This window comes from Pongo pygmaeus, chromosome 1 (assembly GCF_028885625.2).
Source record: "Pongo pygmaeus isolate AG05252 chromosome 1, NHGRI_mPonPyg2-v2.0_pri, whole genome shotgun sequence".
Taxonomy (NCBI): domain Eukaryota; kingdom Metazoa; phylum Chordata; class Mammalia; order Primates; family Hominidae; genus Pongo; species Pongo pygmaeus.
Genome location: NC_072373.2, coordinates 66,939,907 through 66,955,784, shown reverse-complemented (window position 1 = coordinate 66,955,784; position 15,878 = coordinate 66,939,907). Strand labels below are relative to the sequence as shown.

Here is a 15,878-nt window from a genome sequence, read left to right as displayed (position 1 = left end):
TGGTTGCCGGCCGCCAGGGCGCCACTAGCCTAGGGCCCTTCAGTCATTCATTCAAGCCACGAATAACTGGCGCCGTCGTGCAGGCCTTGGTGGGTAGAGCAAAAAGAAAGAATGTAAAGGGAGAGCGCCTTTGGCTAGTATAGCGAGGTAAGGCGTCTCGAAGGAGGGAGGCTTTGAGCTGATAACGTCGGCCAACGCGAAGGAAAAGCAGAGCCTGCAGAAGCGGAAGGGATTAGTTATCGCTTAAGGGCAGAAACTGGGCGGGAGCTGAAAGCAGGCCATGTGACTGGAGTGTGGCGAGAAGGCCTTCAAAGGAGAATGGGTTTTAGGGTGGCACGAGTGGAAACAGAAACCGTGTAGGACAATATTTCACTAGCCCAGGTGTGCAGTAGTGGTGGCAGGAGAGATGGGGAGAAACGAATGGATAGGGGACGTATTTTGAAGCAGAAATGCGTAGTGGTGGAAGGTGGTAGATCTGGAGTCAGGCTACGTTTTCTGGAATTCTTGTGCCTTTTTTTTTTTTTTTTTTTTTTTTGACGGAGTCTCGCTCTGTCGCCAGACTGGAGTTGCAGTGGCGCGATGGCGGCTCACAGCAACCTCCGTCTCCCGGGTTCAAGTGATTCTCCTGCCTCAGCCTCCGGAGTAGTTGGGACTACAGGCGCGCGCCACCACGCCCAGCTAATTTTTGTATTTTTAGTAGAGATGGGGTTTCATCATGTTGGCCAGGATGGTCTCGATCTCTTGACCTCGTGATCCGCCCGCCTTGGCCTCCCCAAGTGCTGGGATTACAGGCGTGAGCCACCGCGCCCGCCCGAATTCTTACTCTTACAGTTAGGAGCTCTGTCTTCCTGAGGCAAGATATTCTTTGTCTCAGTTTCCCCTTCTCTAAAGGGATAGTGATCTTGCCTGTACAGGATTACTAAGGATTAAGTAAAATGGTTCCATTTAGACGATCTATTATGGATATTGTTTGACACACATTAAGGGTTCTACAAGGGATAGCTATGGAGAATCTTCAGGGAGTGGATGACTCTCAACTTGTGCCAGGAGTAACTTGGTGGATGCCGTACCGTTTATGGAACCGAAATGTAGGGGTAGGGTGTTGGAACAGATTTGAGGGGAATTTAAAATTCTGTTTTGACTGAGATGCCAAGTTACCATGCAAATGGGTGAGTTAGTGCCACAGTTGGATGAACTTAATTTTGGACTTTAAAGAGAAACGACGGGCGGGCGCGGTGGCTGACGCCTGTAATCCAGCACCTTGGGAGGCTGAGGCGGGCCGATCAAGAGGTCAGGAGATCAAGACCATCCTGGCCAACACGGTGAAACCCCGTGTCTACTAAAAATACAAAAAATTAGCTGGGCGTGGTGGCGGGCGCCTGTTGTCCCAGCTACTCGGGAGGCTGAGGCAGGAGAATCGCTTGAACCTGGGAGGCAGAGGTTGCAGTGAGCCGAGATCTCGCCCCTGCACTCCAGCCTGAGCGACAGAACGAGACTCTGTCTCAAAAAAAAAGAGAGAAAAGACTAAACTTTCAATATGTGTATTTGGGCATCGATAGCATGTAGTTGACATTGAACATTATGGGGTTGTAAGAGACTAGGGAGACAGGAGTTTGATAGTATAGTCCTTCGTATTTCATATTACTCATTCACCATGAGGGCTTGTTGTTTAATTATTCACGAGGTGGAATTTCCAGATAAACATTTTCAGCTTTCCACGGCTTTTTTGTTAATAGGACATTCCCTTCGCCAAATGGATGACCAGAGTTAGACTGTGGCCACTCAGACGTAACAAATTTATGCTAGGGGTGCAGTTTGATGACGTTAGACTTAGGTGCTAACAAAATGCATCAAACGTGAAACGTGAAGCAGACGGTTTAATGCTGGTAATGGGATTTCTTCTCACAGCAAACTAAATTCATAGCATATTTTATTTTCTCTGGTTATAAATGTGGTCTCATATCTTGCTTACAGTTTAGACTCAGCATTTAGACTGATAGGCTCCATATCTTGTGGTATTTTATAGACTTGTTGCACTTCAAGAAAACTTTAATATTCTCAAATTTTAATAAATAATAAGGCCTAAAGGAGAGATTTGGTATAGAACATTTAAGTTAATAGGTTACTGTCTTCAGTACTGAGTGCTTAATGTATTTGAACTTTATTATTAATACATGGCCTACAATTTTGGGGACAGTGTGCTAGTGGTCATAATCAGAATGAGAATAAAACATTGAATTTATATGCAAATGATAACTGTTTCTTAATATATAGTAGTTTGGATTTGAATTTAGGCCCCACTGTGGGTGACTTGGAAGTTACTTTTCTAAGTCTTACTTTCTTACTTCCTGAAAAGACAATGATAGTACCCACCATATCTGTGTGCCATTGTTGTGAGGATGAACTGAGTTAAATATATAAGGTGCCCGTTGTAGAATATAGGGCCTTATATAAAATACTTTGTAAGAAAAGATAAAAATCACTCTTAGTCCCCAAAGATAACCATTTTAGGGGGTATTTCTTTCCAGTCTTGATCATGTATATGTACTTTTCATGAAGTTCAAATCATACCGTTTTGTATCCTTTTTCTTACAACATATAAACGTTCCAATTATGTCATTAAAATTTATGGGGAGTCTTAATAGCAACATGGTAGAATATCCTATGTTTAACCCAGATTCAGTAATCTAGATAATTGGTTTCTCCCAGTTTTTGCTATTATAAATGCTGTTTTTAACTGACTTTTGTTTTCTTAGATCTGAAGAAGACGCTTGAATCATGGGTGACGTTAAAAATTTTCTGTATGCCTGGTGTGGCAAAAGGAAGATGACCCCATCCTATGAAATTAGAGCAGTGGGGAACAAAAACAGGCAGAAATTCATGTGTGAGGTACTGAAAAATACAGTTTGCATTTATGTGATTTATGAGGTTCATTTTGGGGTTAAAAGAAAAATGTTTTCTGTTTGGTGATGTTAATGTGTTGCACATTAGGAAATGACAGTTCTTTATTGTGACTTGACTGCTATTCTAAATCATTTTCAAGTCAGCATTACTTTTAAAACAATCTGACAGGTAAATTATTCTAATTAGAGCCTATATCTTCTTCAGCTTCCTCAGTACTAGTAGTGGGGATGGGAAAAGTTGGATCAACCATTTGTAGTTGTACAAGCACCTTTAGAAAGCAGAGCAATTCTTGATTGCTTCAAATCAAAGTGCTTAAATACAGATGGAGAGCTTGTTCATGGATATTACAGAATCAGATTCTAATGTGAACCTTCTGTTATATGAGAAAAAGAATCTGAGCCACTTACATTATTTTTGGGTACAACACAATTCAAGCTTTCTCTTTCAGTAGCTCATGAATTCTCTTAGGTGTATTATTTTCAGTGTATTTATAGAGTATATTTCCTAAAGTTAGCTGTTTGTTGTCTCTTAATGGACTACTGAATTATGAATTTTTAAAATCTCAGAATTACCCAGGTCAGTCTCTTAGTACTTTTTTTTTTTTTTTTTTAAAGGTTCAGGTGGAAGGGTATAATTACACTGGCATGGGAAATTCCACCAATAAAAAAGATGCACAAAGCAATGCTGCCAGAGACTTTGTTAACTATTTGGTTCGAATAAATGAAATAAAGAGTGAAGAAGTTCCAGCTTTTGGGGTAAGTGCCTATGGCAAATCACTTGAGATGTATGTTGTAAAGTTGTACAAACTCAATATGCGTAAGAGACTCAAGATAGTAATTTTTCACTGTTTTGAGATATATTGTGTTTCATAATGAAATTTGGCATCTTGTTTTCTCTCAGCACTGGACAAAATTTCTGAAGATGTGGATTGCATCCTTATTATATACCTATCTTAGGGGCTTGAGAAATTCCATTAATCTTTGTGTCTTACGGTTTTATTTATTTCATGTATACACCAGAAATTTCAGTCTGTTATGTTCCATTCATTACCAATGATAATACTTTAAATAAAATAGAAAAATCAGTAATATTTTAGACACGTTTGCTCCCATTGACCCCCCGCCCCGTAAGCGATGAGGTCTTGCTCTGTTACCCAAGCTAGAATGCAGTGACACAACCATAGCTCACTGCAGCCTCAAACTCTTGGGCTCAAGCAGTCTTTCATCCTTACCCCCCTTAGTAGCTGGACTACAGGTGTGCATGCCACCACTTCTGGCAAGTTGTTTGTGTTTTGAGGCAGAGTCTTGCTCTGTCACCCAGGCTGGAGTGATCTCGGCTCACTGCAGCCTCCGCTGCCTGGGTTCAAGCGATTCTCTTGCCTCAGCCTCCGAGTAGCTGGGATTACAGGCACACTCCATGATGCCCAGCTATTTTTTGTGGTTTTAGTAGAGATGGGGTTTCACCATGTTGGCCAGGCTGGTCTTGAACTCCTGACCTCAAGTGATCCATCCACCCACTTCCGTCTTCCAAAGTGCTGGGATCACAGGCATGGGCCACTGCACCTGGCTGACATGTCCTTATATAACAAAATAGTATTTTATGCAATGGAGTATTTTTGTGTTTTTTATATCATGATTATCTTAATTATATTATGTAAGTATGCAACAAATACCTCTGTCTAGTAGGTTGGTTTTTTTGGGATTTTTGTTTTGTTTTTCTGCCTTTTTTCTTTTTGGGGCTCCATCAAACTCTTGGCCTCAAGCCATCCTCCCACTTCAGTTATTCCCCAGTAGCTGGGACTGTGGGTGTGTGCCGCTACACTGAGCTCTAGTAGTTTTTAAGAAATGAGCTTTTTTTTTTTTTTTTTTTTAAGACGGAGTCTTGCTGTGTTACCTAGGGTGGAGTGCAGTGCTCATTGCAACCTCTGCCTCCTGGGTTCAAGCATTTCTCCTGCCTCAGTCTCCTGAGTAGCTGGGATTACAGGCACCTGCCAACATGCCCAGCTAAATTTTGTATTTTTAGTAGAGACAGGGTTTTACCATTTTTGCCATGCTAGTCTCGAACTCCTGACCTCAGCCTCCCAAAGTGCTGGGATTACAGGCGGGAGCTACAGCGCCCGGCCCACACCCAGCTAATTTTTGTGTTTTTAGTAGAGACAGATTTTCACCATGTTGGCCAGGCTTGTCTTGAACTCCTGACCTCAAGTGATCCGCCCCCTTCAGCCTCCCAAAGTGCTGGGATTACAGGCATGAGCCACTGTGCCCCGCCTGTCTATGCCAGTTTTAACAGGGTCCTGTTACTGAATTTTTGTATTCTGACTTGTTTATGACAGTATTCTGACTCATTCTGAAAGAAATCTTATTTCCTTCCATTCCTTTGACTAAGAACTCGATAGACTTACTTTCTGGTAGATTAACTGCTGGGTAATTATAGTATCTTACAGTCTTTAATTTCATTGGTTTGCCTATCTGTAAAATGAAGGGATTGGGCAAGATCAACTTGAAAATGCCTTCTGGTTGAGAAAACAGTTTTGCAAATATCTTTTACATGTTTGAAGTCTCCCTCTATTCTTTATCTTTTAGGCTCTTCTCTATAGTCTTGTAGATCTGCTAGTGACAAATTCTCTTATTCTCTTTCTGAAAATATTTTTATTTTACCTTCTTTAAGAATATTTTCACTGGATGTAGAATTCTGGGGTGCCAGATTTTTTTTCCCCCTTTTGGTATGTAAGTGAAAAAAAAAAAAAAAACAGTTTTCCTCTTCTCATACCACAACAATCAACACAGAAGATTTCTGTGACTAAATGTGGGGTGGAGATAGGGGGCTTTTTTCCGCACACCCCAAGCAAGCAATCAGTTCTGCAGCAGACACTAGCAGGGTATCCTCCAGTTCAACTCTGACACTACCTGGAGATAGCGTCAGATCCCACAGGGTGAGGACTCAGTCCCACAAGACTCTCCAGCCCCTTCAGACACCACCTGCAAGTCTGGGCCTCTAGAACTTATGACTAACTAGCTTCAAGTTATGGTTTTCATGACTGCCTCTTTGGGGTCAGTTAACTTGCTAGTGTGGCTCACAGAACTCAGGAAAACCTACATTTACCAGTTTATTACAAAGAATACTACAAAATACAGTTGGAGAAATACATAGGGCAAGATATGGCAGAGGCAGCAGGGAGCTCCCGTGCCCTGCCTCGAACACCATTCTTCAGGAACCTCCACCTGTTCGGCCATTTGGAAGCCCTCCAAACCCTGTCCTTTGGTTTTTATGGAAACTTCATTATTCAGTATTGATTAAATCGTTGGCCATTGGTGACTTGACCTTCAGCCCTTCTCACCTCCCCAGAGGTTGGGAGGTGGGACTGAAAGTTTCAGCCCTCTAATCTTTCCTAGGTGGTTCCGGTGACCATCCCCCACAGTGGAGCTACCTAGGGCCTGCCAGCCAGCAGTTAACTCGTTAGCATACAAAAAGTCTTCACTTAGGAGATTATAAGGATTTAGGAGTTCTGTGCCAGGGGAATGGGATTGAAGACCAGATGTACTTTTTTTTTTTTTTTTGAGATGGAGTTTCGCTCTTGTTACCCAGGCTGGAGTGCAGTGGCATGATCTCGGCTCACCGCCACCTTTGCCTCCGGGTTCAAGCGATTCTCCTGCCTCAGGCAGCAGTATCTGGGATTACAGGCATGTGCCACCATGTTGTATTTTTAGTAGAGACGGGGTTTCTCCATGTTGGTCAGGCTGGTCTCCAACTCCCAACCTCAGGTTATCTGCCCGCCTCGGCCTCCCAAAGTGCTGGGATTATAGGCGTGAGCCACTGAGCCCAGCCAAAGACCAGATAGGCTTTAAAGATAATATGACACTGTCTGCTTCCTGTTTTCTGTAAGAAGTCAGCTATAATCAAATCACTCTCCCCCATATGTAATGTGGTAGTCTCTGTTTTTAAGATCTTTTCCTGTTATTTTTGGTTTTTAGTAGTTTGTGTTGTGACCGGGCATGGGTTTTTTTGTATGTGTGTGTTCTAACTTGTTCAAGGTTTGCTGAGATTCTTGAATCCGTAGATTTATGTATTTTAACAACTTTGAAAGATTTAGCTATTATTTAAGATATTTTTTGTTTTATTTTTTCTTCTTCCCTCTTGGTGTTTATATTTAAGACTTGATATCCCACAGGTCCCTGAGGCTCTCTTTCTTTTTTTTTTTCTATTGTTTTTTCCACTGTTTCTCAAATTGAATAATTTTTATTAATTATCTTCAGATTCTTTGATAGTTTTTTCTGTCCCTTCCATTTTGCTAAGCCCACACAGTGTATTTCAGACACTACCTTTTTCACTTTTAAAATCTCCAGTTTATTCTTTTTTGTATATGTTTTCTCTGGTGGCATTTCTTTTCATTCGTTATAAGTGTATGTTTGTAATATAAATATGGATTTCTTTTATGTCATGAAGCTTAATTCTAGTAGCTGCTTTAAAATCCTTGCCTACTACTACTAACATCTGAGTCATCTCAGGGTTGGATTCTATTGATAGGTATATTTTCTTGAGGTTGGATCACATTTTCCTCTTCTTGTATCAAATAATTTTTGATTGCATTCTGGGCATTGGAATATTATGCTGTGGAGACTCTGAATAATGTTATACTCCTCCAGAGAGCATTGATTTGGTTTTTTTGTTTTGTTTTGTTTTTAATCAGGCATTTAATTTGACTGGACTCGAACTGCAAATGCTGTCTTTTGGTTGTTAACTCAGATCTCACCTCAGTTTTCTGATCATTTAGGACAGCCATGGAAGAGTCCTTCAGGTCTCCTTTGCTGGGCAGCTTGGAATCCGCCCTGTACATGAGTGGTTTTCAAGGGTTAGCCAGAGATTTCGTATACAGAATTCGGCGCTCCTCCTCTCTGGCTGTTTGCTTTCCAGCATTCCCTCACTTTCTAGCAGCTTTGCTTTCCCTGAACTCTGAATTCTGATTCTTCAGGCCAAAAAGATGGTTTCATTGGAGGTTTAGCTGCCTGGGATGGCTTCTCTCAGGCTAAAAGCTACAGTAAACTGTAATTAGACCCTTGATACTCCGTGCTTCCCCATTTTAACTTGTCTCAATCTACCTGCTTTTTTCGTTCATTTTTTATTGCCTGCGTATAGTTCTGGTGTGTTGTGTGTGTGTTTGTATTTTTTTCCCCCTAAAGTTTATTTTACCTACAGGAGGGTCAGTCTTACAGGAACTTACTTGGCTACAACCAGAAGTAATCCCCTATGTGATTTTTTTATTAGTGTTTTAACATGGCTCAGGTGTTTTCTATTAAATGCTCCGTGGATTTCCTACTTTCTTCCTTATTTTCTCTGTTCCAGCTACAGTAGCTGTACTTCTTCATAGGTCTTCAAATACGCCCCTATCTTTCTGCCTCAAAACTTTTATACCTGTTTCTTCTACCTGAAGGACTCTTCCCCAGCTGTCCTACTTAACATTATAAATTCACTGTCACCCTCAGGTTACTTTCTAAACTCCTTCAATGCTTTATTTTTCTCCGTAACACTTACTTTTTAACTCAGTGTTTCTCAACTGGAGACCATTTTGTCCCCCCAAGGGACATTTGGCAATGTATGGAGATATTTTTGTTGTTGTAACTCGAGTCGGCCACTGACATCTAGAAGGTGAAGGCCAGGGATGCTGCTAATGACCTACAATGCACTTGACAACCTCCTACAACAAATAATTAACCAGCTTAAAATGTCACGAAGATGAGAAACCTTGTTCCAACGTAATTTATTTTTGTTTGATTGTATTAGAATGTAAGTTCGTGAGGGCAGGGATTTTTTTGTTTTTAGTTCGTTGCTGTGTTCCCAACATTTAGAAGGTTCCTGGTCTATATAGCAGATACTTAAATGTTTTTTGGTTGACTGAATAAATGAATGGATGAATTTGGAAAAAAAAAATTGTAACAACCCATTTCTACTTTTAACCCCACTGTATTATTAGTCCATTCTTGCATTGCTATAAAATACCTGAGACTGAATAATTATTATAAAGAAAGATTTAATTGGCTCACAATTCTGCAGGCTTTACAGGAAGTGTGGTACTGGAATCTGCTTGGCTTCTGAAGAGGCCTCAGGAAGCTTAGAATGATGGCAAAAGGTGAAGGGTAAGCAGGGATGTCCTACATAGCAGGAGCAAGAGAAAGTAAAGAGGAAGATGCCACACACTTTTAAATGACCAGATCTCACAAGAACTCACTCGCTGTTGCTAGGATAGCAGTACCAAGGAAAGTGGTACTAAACCACGCATGAGAAACCCACCTCATGATCCAGTTACTTCTCACCAGGCCCTACCTCCAACATTGAGGATTAAAATTTGACATGACATTTGGGCAGGGATACGTAACCAAACTGTTACCAGCTACCATCTTTATCTTACCTCCTCATTCTAGGGAAATCCTTTTTCATAATCACTTATTTCATCTGGAACTTACCCTTTCATGCCATAAATTGCATTTGCCAAAAGTGAGCATGTAGAAGATATTTTAAAAATTTTTTGCTGTGGACAATTGTAGATGTGTGTAGAAGAATAATATAGTGAAACTCCATGTTTCCATCATCTGTCTGCAACACTTTCAGTTTTACTCATTTCTAACTACTCCCCTTTCTTAGATTATTTTGGAGCATCCCAGACATCTTATTCATCTGTTAATATTTCAGTTTTTAACTAAAACCTAATTCTTTTTTTAAAAAAAGTATTATAATCAAACCTAAAAGAAAAATTTAAGAATAGTGTCTTAATATAATGAGATATCCAATTAATCTTTACATTTTCTTGATTTGGTAATGTCTGGAGATGTTTGAACTTGAAGGAGGTGTGTTGATGGCATCTAGTGGGTAGAAGCCAAGGATATTAAAAACTATGGTATTCAGAACAGCTTTCTGCAGCAAATAATTACCTGGTTGAAATGTCAGTGGTGCTAATGTTGAGAAACATTGGTCTATAACCTCACCACTAGTTTTAGATACCTTAGTATTCTTTTAATTTGCTTTTTAAAATTATGAGTGAAGTCAAACATCTTTTGGGCTTTAAGGATCATTTACATATATATTTTTGTGTACTGCCCCTACATATATCTTCCCTTTTTTTTTATTGGATTCTTGGTCTTTTCCTCTGTGTTTGTTAATATATTAGCAATATCAACTCCTTATCTGTGATGTGTCACAAATATTTTTTCTCAGTTTGCCCATTATAACTTTATTTTTACTTGTGTTTTTTGCCATATCAAAAAAATTGGTTCATTGTAAAGTGTACACACGTACCCCCTCCTTTTTTTTTTTTTTTTTAAATTTCATCAGCATTCAGCTTTATTGATCTCATCCTGCAACCCAACAAAATTTTTCTGTCTTCTCTGGCACTGGATTCTCTAATTATCTTTCTGTCTCTGACAGCTCCTTAATTTTTTTTAATCTTCCTCTTGGTAGAGTGTGGAACCATATCCTTAAGTATTAAGTATTCATACATAATACTACTCCAAGCTTGGGTATTCTGTCAGATACTTGTGTCTTTTTGTAATGAATACATCAGTACTTGACTATTACCTAGGCTAAATCATCCAGCCTTGGTGACAGAGCCAGACCCTGTCTCAAAAAAAAGAAAAATGGCGTGGTGGCTCACACCTGTAATACCAACACTTCGGGAGATAGAGGCAGGAGGATCGCATGAGTCCAGGAGTTCAAGACCAGCCTCAGCAACATAGACCCCATCTCTACAAAAATAAAATAGAAATATTAGCTGAGAATGGTGGTGGCTACCTGTAGTCCCATCTACTCGAGAGGCTGAAGTGGGAGGATCACTTGAGGCCCAACAGGTTGGAGCTGCAGTGATCTGTCTTTGCACCATTGCACTCCAGCCTAGGTGATGCAGTGAGACCCTGTCTCAAAAAAAAAAAAAAGTTTTTAAGTGGGAACAGATTGTGAGAATAGAAAAAGAAATAAATGGACTATAGCATTGCCAATGTTGCTAAAATCTGTGTATTTTTGTTTAGATAGTTATATGTATATTTTAATGTGATAAAATATATATCGTGTATACTATTTTATAACCTACTTGAAAAAGTATTTTCTCATATTGCTGACTCTTCCTTAGGCAGAGCCAAGATTATGCACTGTGACACTTTTAATACTCTCATACCTCACCTATTTTAATTGATTTTGAAATGTTAAAAAAGGAAATCCTCCCCATCACTGGAAAATAGACGTTACATCAGACACCTCAATTCTCATAGGTTAGGAATTTTCTTTTAGGTTGGTGTAGATACAGAGTGAGGTAGAGAGGAATTTGAGGTCCTGGAGTGGCAAAGTGGTAGAAAGAGGAGGACAAGTTAGCAATGTGGTGCCAGGACTGCCCACTGAATTTTTCCTGTGCCTTGGTTATTAGGGCTGACCCTTGAGTAGGTTCTACTTTGTCTCCATAACTCCAGCCTTGGAGGAACACTATCCTTCAAGGTATAAGCTCTCTAGAAGAAAGCAGAAAAGAAAAAAATTCACAATGTACTAATAACACAGCATTAGAATGCTGCTAAATATATTGGCAGAAGCAAAGTGGTAATGTGAAAAAGTAACAAGGTGCCCAAAAAACCCTAATAGACAATTGGAAATTTGAATTTAGATCTAAGTGAAAATTTTAAATTATGGTCATTTTAGATAACAGTGTCTGTCAAAACTCTGGAGTGGTCAGAGGAACAATCATTTATTCAAAATAATATTAGTTATACTATTGCACAAAAAACAGCTTTTTGAATGAATTAGCTTTCATCTCAGAATGAAACAAATTAATAGCGATAAAATCAGAAATTGCTGAATTAGACAGTAAAAAGTAAAATTTTTCAATGTTCTTTGCAAACAGAAATAGTTCATCCCATCTAGTTAAGGAAAAGGTTGTATAGATCTCAGTTCTTCATCCTAAAACCCATGTGGTTAGATGGGTTTAAGAATTCAGAATTTTCCTTAGTTTAGAAAACTAATATATTTTATGTAACAGCACATCTGAGGCAAAACCCTGTAATTAAACTTTCTTAATACGTAGTATTAATGACTATAAGAGAAAAATATCTACTCTGTGATCATCTTAGTAAAGGCTTTTGAAAAGGCATTTGATAAAATTAAACACTAATGACCAATAAAATACTTAAGAAATGGAGTAGAAAAATACTTTCTTGACTGCTTTAAAAGGTATTGAGGTAGTAAACACTGTACTAAAAATGAGCCCAGAGCAGTGTTACTCAAAATGTTACAGTTTGTGAGGAGGTAAGTACAGAAATGAGTAAACATTTAGAAATACAGTATTGTCACAGGTTGTTCCCAGTGGATTAGGGGAAACAGCCAGTTCTTCATTGCAGATATTTTGAGATGCACTGCTGTAGAGACTTAACCTCCTAAACAAAGATGGCAATATTACAAAGAAAGGAGATATGACACATGGGTTTCTTTTAAGTATTAAAAGAATTTACTAGTCCCTGTGAAGGCAAAAGCACTGACAACTGCCTTGACTTTTTCTTTTGCAGGTAGCATCTCCGCCCCCACTTACTGATACTCCTGACACTACAGCAAATGCTGAAGGAGATTTACCAACAACCATGGGAGGACCTCTTCCTCCACATCTGGCTCTCAAAGCAGGTAAGGGACTTGAATCCATGCACGTGGTGGAGGATAAGATATACACAATCTTGATCACCATCTCTGTTTCTCATTTTGGGTAGAAAGAACTGCAGTAAACTCTTGATGTTAAGAGACAACCCAAGGCCTTCATAAATTTGCACATACTACCAGATCATTTATTTTTTTCTTAGAACATGTGGTACAGCATAGTTCTTTGCCGTCATTAGCTTTTACTAAATTTTTCTCTGAATAAATAGGTTTTGCACAGGCTAGAATATTCAGTGAAAGAATCTTATGAATTGCATTTTCTTGTTCCTTATTTTTATTAAATATATTGTTGACTTGTTTGTTTACCCTGTGGATCCAGGCCATTGCAGAATGACTTACAGTAGGTCCTTGAATAACTTTGTTTCCTTCAGTGTTATTGTCTTACAACATTGCTTTTAGTCTTCATTTCCAAGAACCTAGCATCGACATTAATTGAGGACTTACTGTATAGTCACAGCTTTTATTGGGATGTCTACCATATGGTAGATTAGGATTTGGGTCATATTGCTTAAGTCTCATATTTACTGTTTATTGAATAGCAGTAGTATCTACTTCATATGATTGCTTTGAGGAATAAACTTTTTTAAATGCATGTAATAAACTTAGAGTTAATAGTCAGTGCTAGCTGCTGTTTTTACTTATTTGGCGTTTTCATCAATAGTTAACTTATTTCCATCACTAGTCCTAGCAGGTAGCTATCTCTTCAGTCATATTTATCAAATAAATGGTTTTATCATTTAATCTGTTGTTAACATATGTAACAAGTTTAAAACAAAGCTATATTGATAATATAGGCCAAATTATCAGCCACTTCCTGTAATTCAACACTAAGATAGCTTCCCCCCTGCATATTAGCCTCAGAATTTGTAGTTGGAACCTATACTTCAGTGATGTAGCATTTTTCAAGTAAGCCATGGACGTGTTTCAGGCTCCTTTCCAAATTGAAACCATGAATTTCTAAACATGGAGGGCCAAAATATAAATTAGGATAATTCTTTTTTTGAGGCAGAGTCTTGCTCTGTCACCCAGACTGGAGTGCAGTGGTGCAATCTTGGCTCACTGCAACCTCCACCTCCCAGGTTCAAGTGATTCTCTCACCTCAGCCTCTCCAGTAGCTGGGATTACAGGCATACGCCACCATGCCTGGCTAATTTTTGTATTTTTAGTAGAGACGGGGTTTCACTATGTTGACCAGGCTGGTCTCAAACTCCTGACCACAAGTGATACCCACCTCAGCGTCCGGAAGTGCTGGGATTACAGATGTGAGCCACCATGCCCAGCCATAAATTAGGATAATTCTTTAATGTATTTAGGATTTTTCTACAGTTATGACTCATTAAGAGAACAATTTTTTTCTTTTAACAGAAAATAATTCTGAGGTAGGGGCCTCTGGCTATGGTGTTCCTGGGCCCACCTGGGACCGAGGAGCCAACTTGAAGGATTACTACTCAAGAAAGGAAGAACAAGAAGTGCAAGCGGTAAGGCCAGCACCCTAGGTTACATCTCTGAGAATGTGATTTGGGACTTAGTTAACAGCAAGGCTTAGGATATTCACAAGTTAATAATTGGGTGCATCTTTTAAGAGGTTATTTGAGACTACTTATTAGCACAAGTCATCATAAAGCTGAACTACCCATTTACTCTTGTTATTCACATTGCCTATGGAGGGAAAAAACAGTATTTTTTTCTTGGTAGTAATAAAAAGATCTCCTCTTCAGCTTTATAGGAAATGTAATTATCTCAGGGGACCTTATTTTATGAGCACTTAGAGTAAAAAAATGTCTTTAGTAGTATAGCTTATTTTTCCACTTCATGTATTCAGAGTGTTAAAACAAGCACAAAGAAGTTGTCATATTTTTTTTTTTAGGAAGAATTTAAGCGCAATTTATTAACTAATAGCTTGTTTATATAATAGGGCCTTTAGATGCAATAAAAACTAATTCTGGTTCAGTTTTTGACTAGGATTATAAACTATCAAAAACAGCCTTTGCATTATAAAGGATAGTACAAAGACGATATTAAAAATTTCTCTGCCTGAAGTTTGTATAACTAAACTTAACACAGCCAAATTTAATTATCATTGATTCTACAGACTCTAGAATCAGAAGAAGTGGATTTAAATGCTGGGCTTCATGGAAACTGGACCTTGGAAAATGCTAAAGCTCGTCTAAACCAATATTTTCAGAAAGAAAAGATCCAAGGAGAATATAAGTACACCCAAGTGGGTCCTGATCACAACAGGTTTGCTTGTTTCGTTCTTTTCCTTCTGTAGTAAGTTAAGGTGGTTTTGGATATTCACTGTTGAATATAATCTATTTTTGTATGTTGTTTGGTTAATTGTGTGGATTAGAAGTGAATTGTTAAAAGATAACGTTAATTTGCACAAGAATAATTATTGAATTGTATTGTGCAGTTTCCATGGTTTTCACGAGTGAATTTTAGCTATGTAAGAAGTTCAGCGTAAATCTTTTTGACATGCTAGACATTTAAGATGCTCATTTGAATCTGAAAGGCAAAAGTCATAACCACAAGTGCTGGTTTGTCCCTAGTTGATTTAAAAGCCAGCCAAAGGTGGTGATTTTTTTTTCACCTTGGTATTGTTAGAGGCGGTTACTATTTCTTTAATGGGTCAGGTTAGATACTTAAGTTTTGAGTCCCAGAATTAGATTGTATTGCATCTACATCCACATTTCACTTAAGTCTTGAAAACTGCCAGCTTTCCTAGGAGTCCTAGTGAAATTTAAGGGCTTGTTGTAAGGTCGAAAAGGAACAGCCTTGGTCTTTGTATGTGGGGTGTACTTTTTTCCTGTTAAATGTATAAAACAATGTAAAGGGAGGTCATTTTAACAGTATGTTTCTCAGCCTGCTTGCTGTTCTTCCTGAGAGCATTCCAGGGTGTAGTAATTATTACTCCCAGGAAGGCTCATATGGATTAGACTTTTCTGGGGAGCGATGTATTTTTATTAGAACGGAGGGGAGGTTGTAATGGAAACCTTTTTGAATGATTCCGTTTGCTGTCCGTACTTAAGAAATAAATTATCCAAATACATTAAAAAGATTTTTCTCGAAAATCAAAGTGTTCTCCCTTGGATGCATCTAGCGACCCTGAAATAATTAATATTAATACAAAATTTTGTTACTGATCAAAATGATATTTAGAGCATGGTTCCCCCTTCCTCCCACTGTTTTGTTCAATCCTGAATTCTCAGATATTTCTGGTGTCAGCCTTTTTAAAACCGTCAGGTTGCAAAGGAGTGATACATTTGTTGAAGATTTGTTTTCATATTTTGTCTTTCTGAACG

General features: G+C 38.8%; 1 protein-coding gene across 1 annotated transcript in view; it reads left to right on the top strand.

The window, feature by feature from the left end:
* The window catches only part of DHX9 (DExH-box helicase 9), a 49,032-nt gene that overhangs the window by 503 nt on the left and 32,651 nt on the right, over positions 1–15,878 (top strand). Inside the window, exons 2-6 of the mRNA XM_054455475.2 lie at positions 2,757–2,889; positions 3,519–3,659; positions 12,435–12,546; positions 13,942–14,054; positions 14,669–14,817. Coding sequence (XP_054311450.1) covers positions 2,779–2,889; positions 3,519–3,659; positions 12,435–12,546; positions 13,942–14,054; positions 14,669–14,817 — 626 coding nt within the window. The 5' untranslated portion in view covers positions 2,757–2,778. The remainder of the gene's footprint in view (positions 1–2,756; positions 2,890–3,518; positions 3,660–12,434; positions 12,547–13,941; positions 14,055–14,668; positions 14,818–15,878) is intronic.